This window comes from Panthera tigris, chromosome D3 (genome assembly GCF_018350195.1).
Source record: "Panthera tigris isolate Pti1 chromosome D3, P.tigris_Pti1_mat1.1, whole genome shotgun sequence".
NCBI classification, from domain to species: Eukaryota; Metazoa; Chordata; class Mammalia; order Carnivora; family Felidae; genus Panthera; species Panthera tigris.
Window position 1 is genome coordinate 37,936,804 of NC_056671.1, and position 16,647 is coordinate 37,953,450.

The 16,647-nt window shown below is 37.8% G+C and overlaps 1 protein-coding gene across 7 annotated transcripts in view; it reads left to right on the plus strand.

The window, feature by feature from the left end:
- The window catches only part of L3MBTL4 (L3MBTL histone methyl-lysine binding protein 4), a 441,589-nt gene that overhangs the window by 196,766 nt on the left and 228,176 nt on the right, over positions 1–16,647 (plus strand). For all 7 annotated transcript variants that reach the window (XM_042961817.1, XM_042961811.1, XM_042961816.1 and 4 more), the window contains 2 exons: positions 7,654–7,739; positions 9,817–9,927. In XM_042961817.1, coding sequence (XP_042817751.1) covers positions 7,654–7,739; positions 9,817–9,927 — 197 coding nt within the window. The remainder of the gene's footprint in view (positions 1–7,653; positions 7,740–9,816; positions 9,928–16,647) is intronic.

Below are 16,647 nucleotides of genomic sequence, written 5' to 3' on the forward strand. Positions count from 1 at the left end.
ATTTAAAAATGCCTTTATTGATATTTTGGTGGCATTTAGAAGGAACAGAGCTAAATGTATATGCTCATTTCTGCATTTTTAAATTGGGAGTCTAGTATTCAGACTGGTTGTGAATGTATGTTAAATGCAAGATTATTTCCAGAAATAAAGCTATAATAATTCATATTTTGAGAGGTGATGAAATGTGGTTTATAACAGCAATTGATTTCTGTAGATTCTCTAGAATTATCAGTTTGCTGGACATACTTAGCAAATATTCTAAATGTCTGAGGAGCACATAGAAATATTTTAGCAAATTATATTTTGATACCAAATAACTACTTAACATCATAATTTCTTTGGCAAGCTAAAATTACATTAGCAAAATTTATAGCATAAATAAATCTTGTATTTAATTGCAACATGAACTATTGACTTTTTTTAGTTACACACAGAGTTACTGTATTTAAATGGCATTTTGGTATTTTCCAAATATAGATTCTGTTGACATAAGGAAGGTAAGAAGAGTTCAGAGAAAAATGTAAATTATTAATTAATTAATTGAATAGATATTAAGTACCTGCTAAGCATGAGGCCCAGCTAGGAGCTAAAGATGCAGCAAAGACCAATATAGGCATAACATGTAAGGATTATTAGTCACAGAATATTACTCAGTGGAGTATTGTGTAGTTAGTGAAATTGAGAGAAAAATAGAAGCAAAATAACCAGTATGTTCTCCATAATGTTAGCTATTGAGAGAGACAGACAGACAGAGACAGAGAGAGAGAGGAGGAGACAGAGGGACAGAGAGAAATAGAGGCAATTACCCCATCTCGAGTGCCTGCCATTTACCAAACACTGGGCTGGATTAGGTACCGTGGGAGCCATGGTCCTTTTGGAGACAGTTCCGCTGGGAGCTCATCCAGTGTAGCACAGATTGGCTGTTTTCTGAAAGTGATTTCACTAGTTAGAACAGAGACTCTGTTTCCTTAGTCTATTCCTAATACACTTCATCTCAGCCATACTTTCGGCAAAACAGTCAATTATGAAATGAGCTCCTCGATAAGTACTTGAGTACTTCTAGTTCATTGTGTAGATTGAAAGTTCTGTGTATGCTTTATGGTCTGGTGATCAAGGAACAAATCTGACATACTGTTAAAAATATTAGGGAGCATAACTGTATTCTTTGGTCAGAAAGGATATTTTACCCCTGATTGTGATGAGCTGAATATGAGTCCAAGACTTCTGGCATCTAAGGTACCATAACTGTGAGGTTAGTTTCAACATATTTTTTGAAAACAAAATCGAGTGAACCTGAATTAGGCTCAACAATGATTGAGATAACTGATTGTCCTCATGTCTTGCATTTCTTTTGTCTTGTACTAAATAGTGTAGCGCTGTCTAACATGGGATATTTAGTGATTCCTTGATGTTAAGATCGTTTTCATAAAGAGCCCCTCCATGTGTGCTGAACCTCGTGAGTGGAGTGGCAGCACACAGTCATTGGGGACTGCCTGCAGTCTCTACCATCCGGAGGCCTGGATGAGTTACTGCTCTGCCTTGTCAGGGCTTCTTGAAACAGAGAAGTAAATAGGTAATGCCTGGGGGGCATTCTTAGAAAATCCACTCTCTTGAAATGATGGCAAAGCCGGTCAGTCAGGGCTTCAGCAGTACTAGTTGCATGGCCCTCATTCTTCTATCGATGCTTCCTCTCGGCCTTAGTGCCCGGCAGCATCCAGAGTACTCACCACGCCTCAAAGCAACTATTCACAAGTTTTGTTTTCTGTAATTGCAGATCGGGAGGCCAGGGTTCTAGCTTTGGCTTGGCTATTAGTTGTCTTGCCTTAGACGAGTCACTTAAAATGCCAGGTCTCACTTTCCTTATCAGTACAACAAAGAGTTAGATGAAGTGCCCTGGTAAGTCCATCTAGCACGCGTGTTTATGATCAATATTCTCTGTGTTCTGATTGAACCTTCTCAGTAAGCCTCTTAGCACATCATTATTAAGCTGGACTGTTGTCCATTACCCAAAAACTGTTTGTCCTGGGACACCTATGCGTTTTGGTTCCTGGACTGGCCACTGATGTAATTATGGTTGTCGTGCTTCTCTAGGTTGCATGGGACACGCTAATCAGACCAGAATTCCAGGACCTCAAGGGCTTATACTCCTTATTAACTACCCTTCTTTAGACTGTCCCAGTGGCAAAATTATGTTTCTATTTAGGCTATTGTTCCAGGTGGTAAATTCATGGAGGACGTTGTTATAAGAAGAGTCTGTAACTAATATGACACATAAGTAGGCCTTTCTTACATGGAACAAACAGTTGAGGATTACATTTACCTTACACAGAGGCCACAAGTCAGATGGCCTTCCCTTGGTACTGTGCAGTCTATAGTGCTATTTGGAACCTTAGCCAGAATTAGTACAGGAGCATCAGCTCGTTCTAATGATACCTCTGAATACTGCCAACACCAACAGGCAAACAACTTTATATCAGTGTTCCATTCATTATATTGAGGCTAGACCAATACAGTTTTGGCTCACATATCTGACATTCTTGGCCACCACAATATCAAATGCAAACTTCTTAAATACATTTCATTCAGCAGATATTTGCCAAATATTTAATAAGGGATAACTACTGATCACTACATACTAGGCTCTGTTCTGGAGAAAGTCCCAGAGAAAATGGGACTTAAGTGAACAAATTCCTGTCATTAGGCAGTTATGATCTTATAGAGCAAGAGAAACAACAAATATGTAAATATTAATTTAATAAGTTAATTGGTGGTAAGTGCTATGGAGAAAAGTAAGGCAGGTCATGAGGTTAGGAGGGGCACATGTATTTGGTGAGAGGGTTCTGTATATTTAGGGAGTTCAGGGAAGGACATTTGAGCAACAACTTAAAGGAGGTGAGGTAGGGAGTGTGGGAAGTACATGGGGAAAACTTCTCTGTAAAGGAACAGCAAGTTTGAGACCTTGAGGGAGAAGAAGTCAGCTGTGTCCTAGTTGGAGCAGGAGCAGAGTGAAGGGAGATGAGGTTGGAGTGGTAATGGGTCCCTGGTGGGTAGGGGCCTGTAGATCATTGTAAGGAATTGCTGTTCCGGAATGGTATAAGTAGTCCTTGGAATGATATATTTTAGTATATTTTCACTTGCATTTAACTTGGTTTGACGTTAAGTTTCTCTGTTTTTGCACCGTCCCATATTTGTATCCCTTTTTTCTTGACTCTCAATTTTTTCAACCCAAAGCACTGGAATTGACCTTCATCTAAGTGACTTTTTCGCACAGATCTTTCTCTGTCACCCTCTTGGGATAGCACATTTTGTCGTATCCCAGATAGTCCCGCTGTTTCTCCTAGGACAGTTCTCAGCCTTTAGAGAGGCTCCTCTCCCATGAGGGCGCAAGCTCTTCCCCTCCATTGCACTTCCTCCCTCCGTCCTCTCTGGCTGTCATCTGTTTGCCTTCTAGTTATTTGCTGACGTTAATTAAAGATATTTGTCACCTGGGTCTTCCTCTTCTCCAGGAAAGTGCCAGTACCATGGGGAGATCCAGGGGCTGCCTGGCAGGAGCCTTGCTATGCTTGATCCCAATAGCTGACACGTTTCCTTTGTTTGGTTCAGCCACCTGTGCCCACAGCCACAACTTGAACCTCATCTTGCCTCAGCGTTTGCCCATCTCTGATGGTTTAATCTCTCAATAGAGTGGAATGAGGTGGGACGTGAATAAATACATTTATACCAACAGCCTGCCTCCAATCTAGCAATGTTCCCACCCTTGCCATACGACACCTTGGCCTCCAGGGGGAGCTCATACTCCCAGTCCTGAGGCCTTGGACCACCGTGGATCATGGAGCTCTGGGTTATAATACTAGGGGGAAGCAGTGGTTGAATACGTGGGTAATGGAGTCAGACATAATTGTTCCAAACCCATTTCTTCCACTTCTACGTGTATAGCACTGGGAAAGCTGCTCAAGTTCCCTGAGCCTCACCTATAAAATGAGCAGCATATGTGAGGAATGAATGACGTAGTGGAAATGGAGTACTCCGAAGAGTGGTTACTAATAAACTGAAACTAGTTATATGTTGCTTTCTTTGAGACAAGTGAAGATGCTGAAGGCTATTGTTCCATGGGGTGGTCTCATATATTTCTTGAAACAAGAAGGAATTTCAGCTTCTGAAAAGCTTCTGTCATATCGCCACACAGCTGTGTCAGTGGACCTGGCTCTTGCCCCTTCCTCTGTTGCCCTGATTCTGCCCCCTGCCATACCCCCCAAAGGTAGCAGGACTCAGGGTGGGGCTAGGAGGAAGACAGTGGGAGTATGTGGCTTTTCAGGCCTCCCTAGGCAATGGGACGTTCTTCTTCCTTGGACTCATTGAACAGGGAATATATATACACACAGTACATACATAGCTCATTTCTGGAGAGTGTCACAGAGGCAGTACTGCTTCAGAAACACTGAAAACAGTCACAGTCTTTTATTCGCACTTATTGATCATGAAAAAAGATGATTTCTTTCATAGCAGCATGCAAGATTTCTTTACGGGACTGGAGCAGCACTAATTGCTTCCTCCCTCAGCCTCTGCACATTCATTCCTCAGCCCACCACACACTGCTTTCTTTAGTCACCATTCCCCAGGATCTGCTGCTTGGGCCCCTGGTGAGAGACCTGGAGCCAGGGAGGAGGGGACCCCGGTGCTGACGTGGCACGATATGAGCATAATCAGAACCCACACGGAAATGTGGAAATCCAAAATACAAGGAATGAGTTTGGACAGTCGTTAAAAATATGAGCTACAGGGGCACCTGGGTGGCTCAGTCGGTTAAGCATCTGACTTCAGCTCAGATCATGATCTCATGGTTCATGGGTTTGAGCCCCACGTTGGGCTTTGTGCTGACAGCTCGGAGCCTGGAGCCTGCTTCAGATTCTGTGTCTCCCTCTCTCTCTGACCCTCACCTGCTCATGCTCTGTCTGTCTGTCTGTCTGTCTCTCTCTCTCTCTCTCTCTCTCAAAAATAAAATAAACATTAAAAAGTATATGAGCTACAAAAGTAGCAGAAATAATTCCTGAAACAGAAGGTATGTAACATAGCTCATATATGGACAGGGACAAAAAGCAAAAGAAACCCTAAGAGAGTGTTTAAAAAAAAAACAACTCCAGCCTAAAACATGTGTACGGAAGTTAGATAAAGCAAATGAGTTATGAAAGTAAATGCAAATGGATTTCAAAATCCATTTAGAAGATGTTTAAAATAGATACACCTGAGACAAAATAATTTAAAAGTAAAAAGGATGGGCAAAATTTTATTAAGAAAACAAACAGAAAATACAAGATGGCATACAATTTAATTTTTAGTGACAAAGAAGAATTTGATGTAAAAGCAATCAAGGTGTCTAAGGGAAATTTTTTTTCAATGTTAAAAAGCACAATCAGTAGCGAAAATTACATGTGCTTTTCTGTGCTAAATAATGTAACATCAAAATATAGAGCAAACCACCCCATGATCCAGCAGTTTTACTCCTGGATGCATTCCAAAAGAAGTGTATATTTGTGATGACCAACAAGAATATACTAGAATGTCTGTAGCAGCACTTTCCATAATAGCCCCCGAAATCGAGACTGTCCAAAGGACCATCATCAGTAAAATGGATAAATTGTGAAATCCTCACCCAATAGACTGCTACAAAGCAGTGATAACAGATTTTCTGCATGCAGCTGTCTACACGAACCTGACAGAGTGCTGAGCAAAAGCTGACCACTGCAAATGAGTACATGCTGTATGATTCCATTTATACAAAGGAAAAAATGGAAGAGGCAGAGCTAATCTTAGAGGTTAGAAACTAGGATGAGAGTTTCCCTTTGTGGAGAGGGGGCAGTGACTGGAAGGGTGTAGAATGGGGAGGGGCTGTCCTGGGTCCTGGGGTACAGCTATGCTAATTTTGTGAACAGTTTTTCAGGCTGTTTACTTCATTGGCATATTTTTCTTAAAATATTCTTTATTTTAGTAAAAAGTTTAAATATGAAGAAAAAATTATCACAGATACTAGAAAACTGTATGAAAAAGTATTTTAGAAATTTTAGCTTATTGCTTCAGGTTTTTTGCTTAAATAAAAAATAAAGCAGATTTTTTAATAATAATAGCTACTTACATTCAATTGAGGCATACTAATATGCCTCAAAACATGTGTGTATGTGTATGTATATACTTAAACAAAAATTTCAACTGTTGATCCTATATTATGCCAAAAAGAAATCCTAGATATCATGTGACATTCTGAAACTACCATGTGGTAAAGTAGATATTATTATGAATATTTTAAATAACTACAAAAATTAATGATTTGAGATATCTCTTAAATAATTATTTGGCCAGTGACTAAATGAAGGTGACACTTACAGATTGTAATTATAATTGTTTTTGAAAAATAAAAGTGAGATACACAAATATTTCATAAAAGTTTATCCAGATGTCTAAAGCTGTATTCAGGGGGAACAGTGGTAATTTCATGATTTTAAATGCTTCTGTTATTTAAAAAAAATGAAAATAAATCAATTATCCTTACAGTTCAATTTGATGAGTAAAATAAAAACCTAAGGGAAATATGAGTAAAGAAGTAATAAGAGTAAAAGCAGCAAATGAAATAATTAGAAAAGAGAAAAAACAAGAAAGCTAATGAATAAATCTAGGTGCTTATTCCTTTAAAGGAAAAAGAAAATGACACAATAATATAGACCTCAGCAAATGTAATTAGGAATAAAATAACACAAATATAAAGAGAAATGAGAAACCCAGTTAGAAATATATACATCTATGTATATATATATGTGTGTGTGTATATATATATATGTGTGTGTGTGTGTATGTATATATATATGTACGTATACACACACACACACACACACACACATATATATATATATATATACACATGTATATATATATATATAGAGAGAGAGAGAGAGAGAGAGAGAGGGAGAGACGGAGGAAGGAACATGATAGTGAGCACAAGTAGGGGAGGGGGAGAGGGAGAGGGGGAGAGAATCTCAAGCAATCTCTACACTCAGTGCAGAGCTCCACGTGGGGCTTGATCCCTTGACTCTGGGATCATGACCTGAGCCCAAATCAAGAGTTGGATGCTCAACCGGCTGAGCCACCCAGGTGCCCCCAGTTAGAATTTTTTTAAACATACAGTGCTCTGTACCATGTTATACCAATATATAAGTTGCAATTATAAATGGCAAACCTGGGAAATTGCAATTACAGAGATGTAATTAAGAGAACAAAACCCTAATAGATGCAGAAGTATTGGAGAAATTGGAAAGATTTTCAGTTTATGGTCTGAGGTCAGACAGGGATTGTGAGTGTTTTTTCAAACTTTCTAAAGAGGCCTTTTGGGTGTAACCAGGCTCTGCCAAATACCCACCATTTGACCTTGGCCAACCTGTTTAACCTTGTTGAGTGAATGAATGAACCGATATATGAGTGCTTGCTTGCCTTAGTGGGGGTGAAACAGCCCATTCAGAGGTTAAAATAGACTTAGGTAATGTATGTGAGGTTCTTAGCATAGGGGCTGTTAAATAGTGAGCAGTTCACAGAAGGTCAAATGTCTTATAGTACATGGGAATCAAAATATTAGTGAGTAATTTTTTGATATGTATATGTATTTTTCAGGTTATCCTGATCCGGAAAATTTTTCCTGGACAGAATATCTGGAAGCTACTCAAACTAATGCTGTTCCTGCCAAAGTTTTTAAAATGGTGAGTTGTATACTCTCTAATACACTCTCAACTTGAAACGGTGTACATGTTGACTTAATTTGGCAGCTCAAATTATTCTAGTTTTTTTCTTTTTAAATGCAAGTGTTATTTTCATAACCACTTTGCCTGGTTTTCAGTTAAAACTACAAAGGAGGTGACTCATTTACTATTGTTCCTCTACACAAAAGTAATGATGGTTTCCCTTCTTACAAAGCACAGTAGCCCACCCTAGTGCAGTTAAAGCCCCTCATCAACCCCTAATAATGGCAGAGTCCTTCATTTCTGCTTGTCTTAGTCCACATGGCGGGAACTCTGAACTTTCAGTCTTGGGAACTGTTTGAATGCCAACGATGCCATAATAAAATAGGTGAACTGTATGTAGTGGGTGTGTGTTACAGTTTTATCCATTCTGAGGGAAACATTGCTTTTAGCATTTAGAATACCAGTTTTTAAAGTTCAAATTTGTACTTATACCTTTATTCCAGGGTTGAACCAAGCATAAATTATTGGGGAAAAGACAGTGCACTGATAGTACAGTTAGAGATATTTATGTTGTAAAGTGGTTTTCAGATTGTTCCCTTTCAACTTAATTGTGTGCTCCAGGCTTCCTGATTCATCTTTAGTCAGAATTTTATATAGCGAGCTTCTACATACGATTTCATTTATAAAAAGTTTTCTAGGGATCAAAAGGGATTTTAAACAAAATGCTATTTCATTTTTTTAAATAAATCTGTTATAATAGACTGGATTTGGAAAATGAATTTAATCAAATTAAGAAAGCCAGAAGTCCTGGAGTGCTAGAAAGGACTTCAGGAATTGAAAAAACTCGATAAGCAAAGTACCAGCTGCTGGTAGTTAACCTCTTTCTCTTTTGCTTTCTGTCAAAACTCATTTTATTTTTCCAAGAAGAAAATTACAAGAAAATAAAATTATGATTTCGTTAAAAAGGCAACTTCCAGGCTCTGACATGGAGTTATCATGGATTCATCTCAAGCTGTGTATCTTTGGCATCTGCAATATGAAACTATTACCTTTGTTATCAGGACAGTGACCTTGGGGAGAACAGAAAGATTTTCAAGCATCAAAGACCTACTTGTAGTCAGTATATTCCATTTAGTAGACATAATAATGCATTTTAGAAGAAAATATACTTCCACAAAAGCGGGAAAGAAGCAAACCAGATATTGGAGAAAGATTTAACTGTTTATTATGTATTATGAGGGTTTCCTATTGCCATTTCTAGACTTACAAAATTCAGTACAGTTTCATTTTCAATAAAGTCGATTGAATATGTTATGTGTTAATAGCTTTCAGTGACTTTTTACCAACCTATGAACACTGCTGGAGTTGTCTTTTGACTTTGATTTTTTGTATTTAAATTTCATTGGTGTCAATGATTTGGTAAGTCCCAGTGTGCTTTTTCCCACCCCATTTTCTTTAGGATTTCCTAAGTGTCCTCATTATAGACTCCTGGTTCCTAGGATTTTTGGAAGAAGCTTAAATTAAAACAGTTTTTAACATGCTTATGTTACAGATAAGTAACAAAGCACAGGTTATAGCTTTAAATTACATTGTGGTTTGATTCTAAAATAGTTTTAACTGTCAAGAGTTATGCAGCTTTTATCTATTTTAAAATTTAGATTTATAAAGGATTATGTTTATGTTTTTCTAATTATTTAGTAAATAATTTTGTCTTCTGAGTCATACTCTACAAAACTGGACAGTGAGAGTGGTCAACAGTTTCTTGATTTATAAAGTTAATTTCAGAAAAAATTAATCAAATTGATAAATTGTTAATAAATTAGAACCTATTTTGAATCTTGTGATTGTTAATGAATATATGATTTAATCTGTCTTTTTAGCTATCTTGAAAATGACCAAAAAATTCTTTCTCCTCTCACAGGTTTTTATGAAACTGGATAAAATAATATGCACGAAGTGTTACGTGCCCTTAAAACTAAATTCCAGTTGTGTTCAAGGTCTAAATGCAAAGTCAGATCAATTGCACTTTAGAAAACATGCGATGTGGCATCTGAGCAGTGGGATTTTGCTGACTTTGGCTCTCTTGATGTTTCAGCGGCCACCCCACGGTTTTCTGCCCAGCATGAGGCTTGAAGCGGTGGACAGACGGAACCCCAGGCTAATTCGCGTGGCTACAGTCATCGATGTGGATGAGCAGCGGTTAAAGGTAGGAACTTGCCAGAAGTGCCCTGCTGTTGTGGCTCCAATTTCTTGGCTCCGTTGGAGGAGAAAACTTCCACTGATTTTGTTCCTAGTCCCAGTTCCTGGATACAGAGATTTCCAGCTGGCTGGTACCTGACACGGAATCTGTAGATTAGACACACAACTGATTTTGAGTGGGATTCTAACATATTCACGTTGGGATTTGCTGTTTAGACTTTCTGTGTTCTTTCTTTCTTTCTTTCTTTCTTTCTTTCTTTTGTTCTTTCTGTCTTTCTTTCTGTCTTTCTTTCTTTCTTTCTTTTGTTCTTTCTCTCTCTCTTTCTTTCTTTCTTTTTATAGCTGCCTTTTGTCACTATTATCAGCTATTTCTTTGAAATAGTCATTAAACACCTTAACAAGAACAATTAAGTCTTTGTTTTCTACTGTTCTTTGTTAGAGCAAAGAAAAATGAATAAAAGGACTTTAGTCACTGTAGCTAAAACAAAAAGTTAAATTTTGATATAAATATTTGATGAACAGATTTCTCTACTGTTCTTATTGTGAAATCTACTTTTTTAAAAGCACACATCATCAAAACTAAATTTTCTTAGAAGCTTTTCATTTTTTTGTACAGAGCTGAAAGTTGTGGTATTCAATAATTATGTAACATATGACAATTCAAAAGTTATTTTCCACCCAAACACAGTTTATTTCATAATAATAAAAAGATTCAAGTCAACTACTTTGAAAATAGGCACTATCAAGAAAGATGCTTTTATGTGTGATGTACAGTTATAATTTAAAATAAATCTTATGTGCTATGTGCTATATGCTGAATAATTTATCTCATAAAGAATAATCAGTACATATATTTTAGTAAAATTTAGAGATGAGTATTTGGCCATAGATTATCAAGAATTGGCAGTGTTTTATTCTTCTGACAAATGGAAACAACTATGCTGAATGCTGTTCAGAACTAATACATTATAGGTGTTTTCTCTTACATATATTGTTATTAATATTTTATTTTAAATTTAATTTTAAGCATATTGCTGAAATTATTATTTGTGGCTCTTTATTGCTTACTCTTACAGCACTTGCTCTGGGAATAACTTTTGGATATCGTAATTACTTTATAAATTCACGAATATTTTGTTATTGAAATGAACCTCAGGTTTTTTTCTCTGAATTCTCTTTTAACTTTTATTATACAATTATTGCATTTATAGGAAAAACTCAATAGTACATAAAATCTTATTTAGAATTCTAAGTGACAGATTGCTTTCTTGTGATTCATAAGCTATGTATCGTGGTATCCAGTTGAATGTATTTGCCAGCTTATTTATGTGATCATATTGGGCTAACACATTACCTTGAAATATTTGAAAAACTTTAGTTCCTAAATTGAATTTAGTGTATTTCTTATTTACTATCTCAACATTGATCCTTTTAAATCTCTGAGAATTTAGCTGGTCCTTCCAAAGAAATATTTCATGTATCTTCTCCTTATTCTTTCTCTTCCTTGGTAATTGCTTTGTCTTTTACTATAAGGAAAAAGTTGAAAAATGCCTCGTCTCTCTGACAGGATTAGAACCTTAAGTGTTACCTCTGTAGTTGTGAGTGCAGTGGAAATCCCGTTAGGATTTTAGGACTAAATTAAGATGTGTTTATGCTGCTGACATTCTCTACCCTGTGAAATGGTGCTTTATAAAATGTGAAATGAATTGCTTGCACATACCATTCAATCTGTCAGAATGTTATCAGTCCTGGAATGGACATTAATGTCTTAGGGCTTATAGAGTACTTTTGACCTCACCAACAGCCTCTGCCCTCTTATAGCCCATTCCTGTGATGGAACCTCCATTTTGCCATGGACTCTCCATGCTGCATCCACCCCCAGTCCTGCAGTTGGGTATATCCTTGTCCTGTCCCATGAGGTACAGGGAGAAAGATTGTGGGCTGGCAGTTTTCTGAATAGACACAAATTATAGAAAAGATTCAGAAGTGTGGCTTAAAATTCCACTCATCAGTGTTCCCAGGGAGAAAAAGGCATTGAAAATGAGTCTCAAGTGTTTTCCTCTGAATTCTTGTTTAAGGAAATTGAAAGCAGTGGATGGGACTCTCTCTGCAGTAGAGAACACAGTTGACACTTCCCTGATCTCCTGTTTGTCCAGCACCATTTGTTTATTAATATGCTGACCATATTCTTCTGTAATTTTTTCTTTTATTTATTAAAAATTTTTTTTTGTAATTTTCTCTTTTAACATCTATCTTTCCAAGACTGTTTTTATCACTGACACTGGCACATAATAGGTGCTTAATAAACGTGTGAATGAATGAGTGAAAGAACAGATGGCACTGCATATATTCTGGCATCCTGTTATTTGAGTAATTGTGTGAAACAAAAAAATACTCTTCTCTCATTCCTAACTCCTGTCCTGATTACTCACTCTTCCATTGGAAATCCAGTTCAACATAATGTACGAAAGTGACATAGGATAAATGGATCTGGGTTTGAATGTCAGCTCTGACTTATTTAACTGTGTTATTAGCTTGGTTACTCAGTATATTTGAACTTCTTCTTATCTGTAAAGTGATGTGGTTAATAATGCCTACCTTGCAGGCTTGTTGTGATAATTCAGTGAAGTAACAAATGTAAAATACCCAAAAATGTGCCTGACTCTCTAGCACCGTCAGTGGTAACTGCTGTTATTAGCCAGTGCAAATGCCCTGTGCTGCTCTCCCTGGGTGCCTTTATTTTCTGTGCTAACAAAGAGGCCTCATGAAAGGAATTGTCATCGGTAGGCAGAGGAGGAACAAGCCCACAGTCCCTGGTGAGTTCGAGGGGTACTCCCCTGGGAGTGCTCGTGCTCATATGGTATTGTGCTGCATGCTTGTGTCTGACCGCTGAGATTAGAGTCAGCAGGTCAACCAAAAAAACTATACTAATGATGATGATAATGACGACGATGGCACTTAATTTTATCAGACAACACTCTTGTAAGGGCTTATATGCATTAGTGCATCCTCATAGCAACCGTGGGAACAAAGGTGTTATTATTATACTCATTTTATGGATGAGGAAACTGAAGGCCAGGGAGGTTAAGTAATTGGTCCAAGGTCACAAGAGGGAGAGAGAGAGAGAAAGCACAAGCAGAGGAGGGTCAGAGAATGAGGGAGAGAATCCCAATCTGCCCTGTCAGCACAGAGCCCGATGTGGCACTCCCTCTCATGAACCGTGAGATCATGACTTTAGCCAAAGTTGAGAGTCAGAAGCTTAACCAACTGAGCCACCGGGAGCCTGAGGGGAACTGGGTTTAAACCCCAGCTTTCAAACAGAGTTTTCAACTCTAGAGCTTATAGTCTTCCTCCTCCTTCTATTCTTATGTTTTAATCGTTATCATAAATATCCCACTTCATAATGGGAGAGCAGATGTCTAGGGTGGGGACCGAGTTCCCTCTTAACCCACCCTACTTTGTCCTTTGTGCTGAGCCCACACTGCCTGTCCTCCCTGGAGGTTTGGGCGGTGGTACTGGCACTCCCTGGCAAAGCGCAGTAGATCCAGAAGACTAACTTTTTTCCCTTCTGCCACTCCTCACATATGTAGTTGACCTTATGTGCTTGATTAATTCTATTTTTAAAGCAGCTTTTTTGAGATATAACTCACACACCATAAACTTCACTGGTTTTGACTATATTCCCAGAGCTGTGCACCCATCACTACTATCTAAGTTTAGAACCTTGTCATTCCTCCCAAAAGAAAGCTCATACACCCTAGCAATGACTCCTTGGTCTACATCTCCTCGCAGCCCCTGGCAATCACTAATTCCATTTTCTGTCTCTGTGGATTTGCCTATTCTGAACATGCCATATAAATGGAATCATGTAATAAGTATGTCATCTTTTGTACCTGGCTTCTTTCACATAGCATAGTGTTTTGAAGGTTCATCCATCTTGTAGCATGTATCAGTAGTTCGTTACTTTTTATTTCTAAATCGTATTCCATTGTACAGATGGATCTACCACATTTCGTGATCCATTCATCATTGTAGATGTTTGGGTCGTTTCCGTTTTTTGGTTGTTTTGAGTAATGCTGCTATGAACATTTGTGTATGTTTTTTAGTGGATGTAAGTTTTTGTTTCTCTTGGGTATATCTCTAGGAGTAGAACTGCTGGATCATGTGGTAACTCTTTTTTTTAACATAAAATGTTTTCCGTAGCGGTTGCACCATTTTACATTCCCACCAATGGAACATGAAGGTTTTAGTTTCTCTACATCTTCACCAACACTTGTTATGGTGTTTTTATTTTATATTTTAAATACTACCTAGCCTAGTGGGCCTTATGTGTGCAGATACAAAGAATGTGAATTATTACAGTTGACATGTTACCGCCAATAGTACATTGGCCAAAAGGAGTAGGATGCAGTGACTTCTTAGCGGTTGCAGTAGTAGAAGTGATAACAGCAGTAGATATGGTGTCAGGCTCAGAAGTCACAGAAGTGTTATCAGTAGAGTAAGAAGACCCAGTTATTGAATATGGACCTTGTTTCAGACACTTAGCTAAGTATCTTATGTATTGTACCTTTATCTTCACAACAACTTTTTTAAAAACTTTTATTTTTATTGAGGACTAACTGACATGTGACACTGAATTGGGTTCGGGTGTGCAACATAGTGATTCCATATTTGATCACCACAGTAAGACTGGTTACACAAAGCTCTTACAGGTATGGGTTATTTCTGCCTCACAGTTGGCATGGAGACTTTAAGTATTGACCCAGAGTTCCCAATCAGTAGTGGAAGAACTGGCTGTAAACTCAGATGTTTCTAATTCCAAAGCTAGTGCTCTCTCATTTCAGATATTACCCTCTAGCTGTGATAAGCCATAGGAACTAGAGACTATAAATTGTCAGTGTTGGCAGGACAGGGCAGCGGCAGCCTGACTCAAGATATTCTCCACTCTTGCTCTTTTAAGTCCACTGGCACTAGTCAAGTCAGACATTCTGATTTTCATACTGAAAATATTAATTTGCTCATGTGTGGTTCATGGCTTATGAAGTTTTTCTTGCCATGGCAGGTTTTAAGATGCTATTTCCCTTGTGTTGATTACTATGTTTATTAATTACCATAGTTACTTTCTAATAAATATTTATGATATACTCAGTGTGTATCGTGTTCAGTTTATAGCCATCTATTATGTTTAATAATTATTCTTTTGTTTGGTTGCACAGTATACTCTGTTATATTTGAAGGCCCATTACTGTCACCTTATCAGGAAATGCACGTTAAACTACAATAGACGGATGGATGCTTTTAGGAAGGTTAGCCTTTATTTAGGAAAAAAGGAGTGTATTCTTCTACAAATAAATGTAAAAGGGGGACTTAAAACAGAAATATTTGATAAATATTTGCCCTGTGGGAACCACAGCTAAGCTGTGAAATGAATTATAAATGAATTCCAAATAGATGCTTTAGGAAATTCTCTTGAATCATTAATAAATTGAGTGTCTTCAGCAAGTCTTTTCATATTTAATGCATTAACTGGATGTATTTGTGGCATTTCTAAATGAAATAAAAGCATCACGACAAAAATTGTCCAATTGTCATGGTAAGTTGTCTACTTGTGTGACCAGACTGTTTTGAATTTTTGGGCAGACCAATAAGTTCAAAGCTTTTGTTTGAAAAACCTGCAGGTGGATTAGTGCAAAGCAAAAGTCCAAATACAAGTCAGTGAATGTTCATTTTAATTAAGCGTTTCCTGTGCTTCAAGAAAGTTGCTTGACCCCTACGAGTCCTTGTTTAATTATCTGTCAAAAAGGGAGCAGAATTGGAATATATCACCTGTCTTGCCACTGTCTCTAGCTGGGATGCATTTTTGAAAATGGTTTTGAAATATGAGGAGAGAACAAGATACTAACATTAAAAATGACTGTCCTTTGAGCTAAACTTCTAATTAACGCCCATTACAGTGCCACAATGATTGATGACTGTCTTCATTTGGGAAGGAGACTGGGACAAATTTCAAAAATATTATGACCAATTAATGAAAAGATATTTTTTAAGAGTAGGTGAAACTATAAATTAGTGTCAGCCATGATTTCTAGATAGGTTTACGGCAGGTAGAATGCCCTCCCTGGTAAAGGTGCATTAGTGTAATTATAGTAACAGCAAACAGCAGCAACAATAATATCGGTGATGGCTGACTCAGTTGTGGTGCCTACATGTTGCTGTTTATGTGCTTTTACATTTTCATATTCTCTTAAACCAGACAGCAAGCCTATAACGTAGATGCAGGTGAAAAGACAGTCACACGTAGCTTAAGCCACTTGTCCAAGGCCACCCAACTACAGCCGGAGCTTGTAACCCATAGGGCAGCATCTCTTCCTGTAAAGGGACAGCAAGGAACTATTTCAGCCTTTATGGGCCCTTGAGGTCTCTGCCGCAACTCCTTGGTTCTGTGGTTTAGCACAAAAACAGTCATTAACAGTATGCAAGCAGATGAGGGTGGCTATGTTCCTGTAAAACTGCAGACACTGAAATTTGAATTCTCTATAATTTTCACATGTTATGAAATACTCTTCTTTTGATTTTTGCAGCCATTAAAAAAATATAAAAATCAATCAATTTTTAGCTCACAGGATGCAAAAAACAGATGATGGGCCCTGTTTGGCCTGTGGACTATAATTTGCCAACTCCTGTCTTAACAGATATACCAGACTGATTTGGCTATGAGAGATGAACT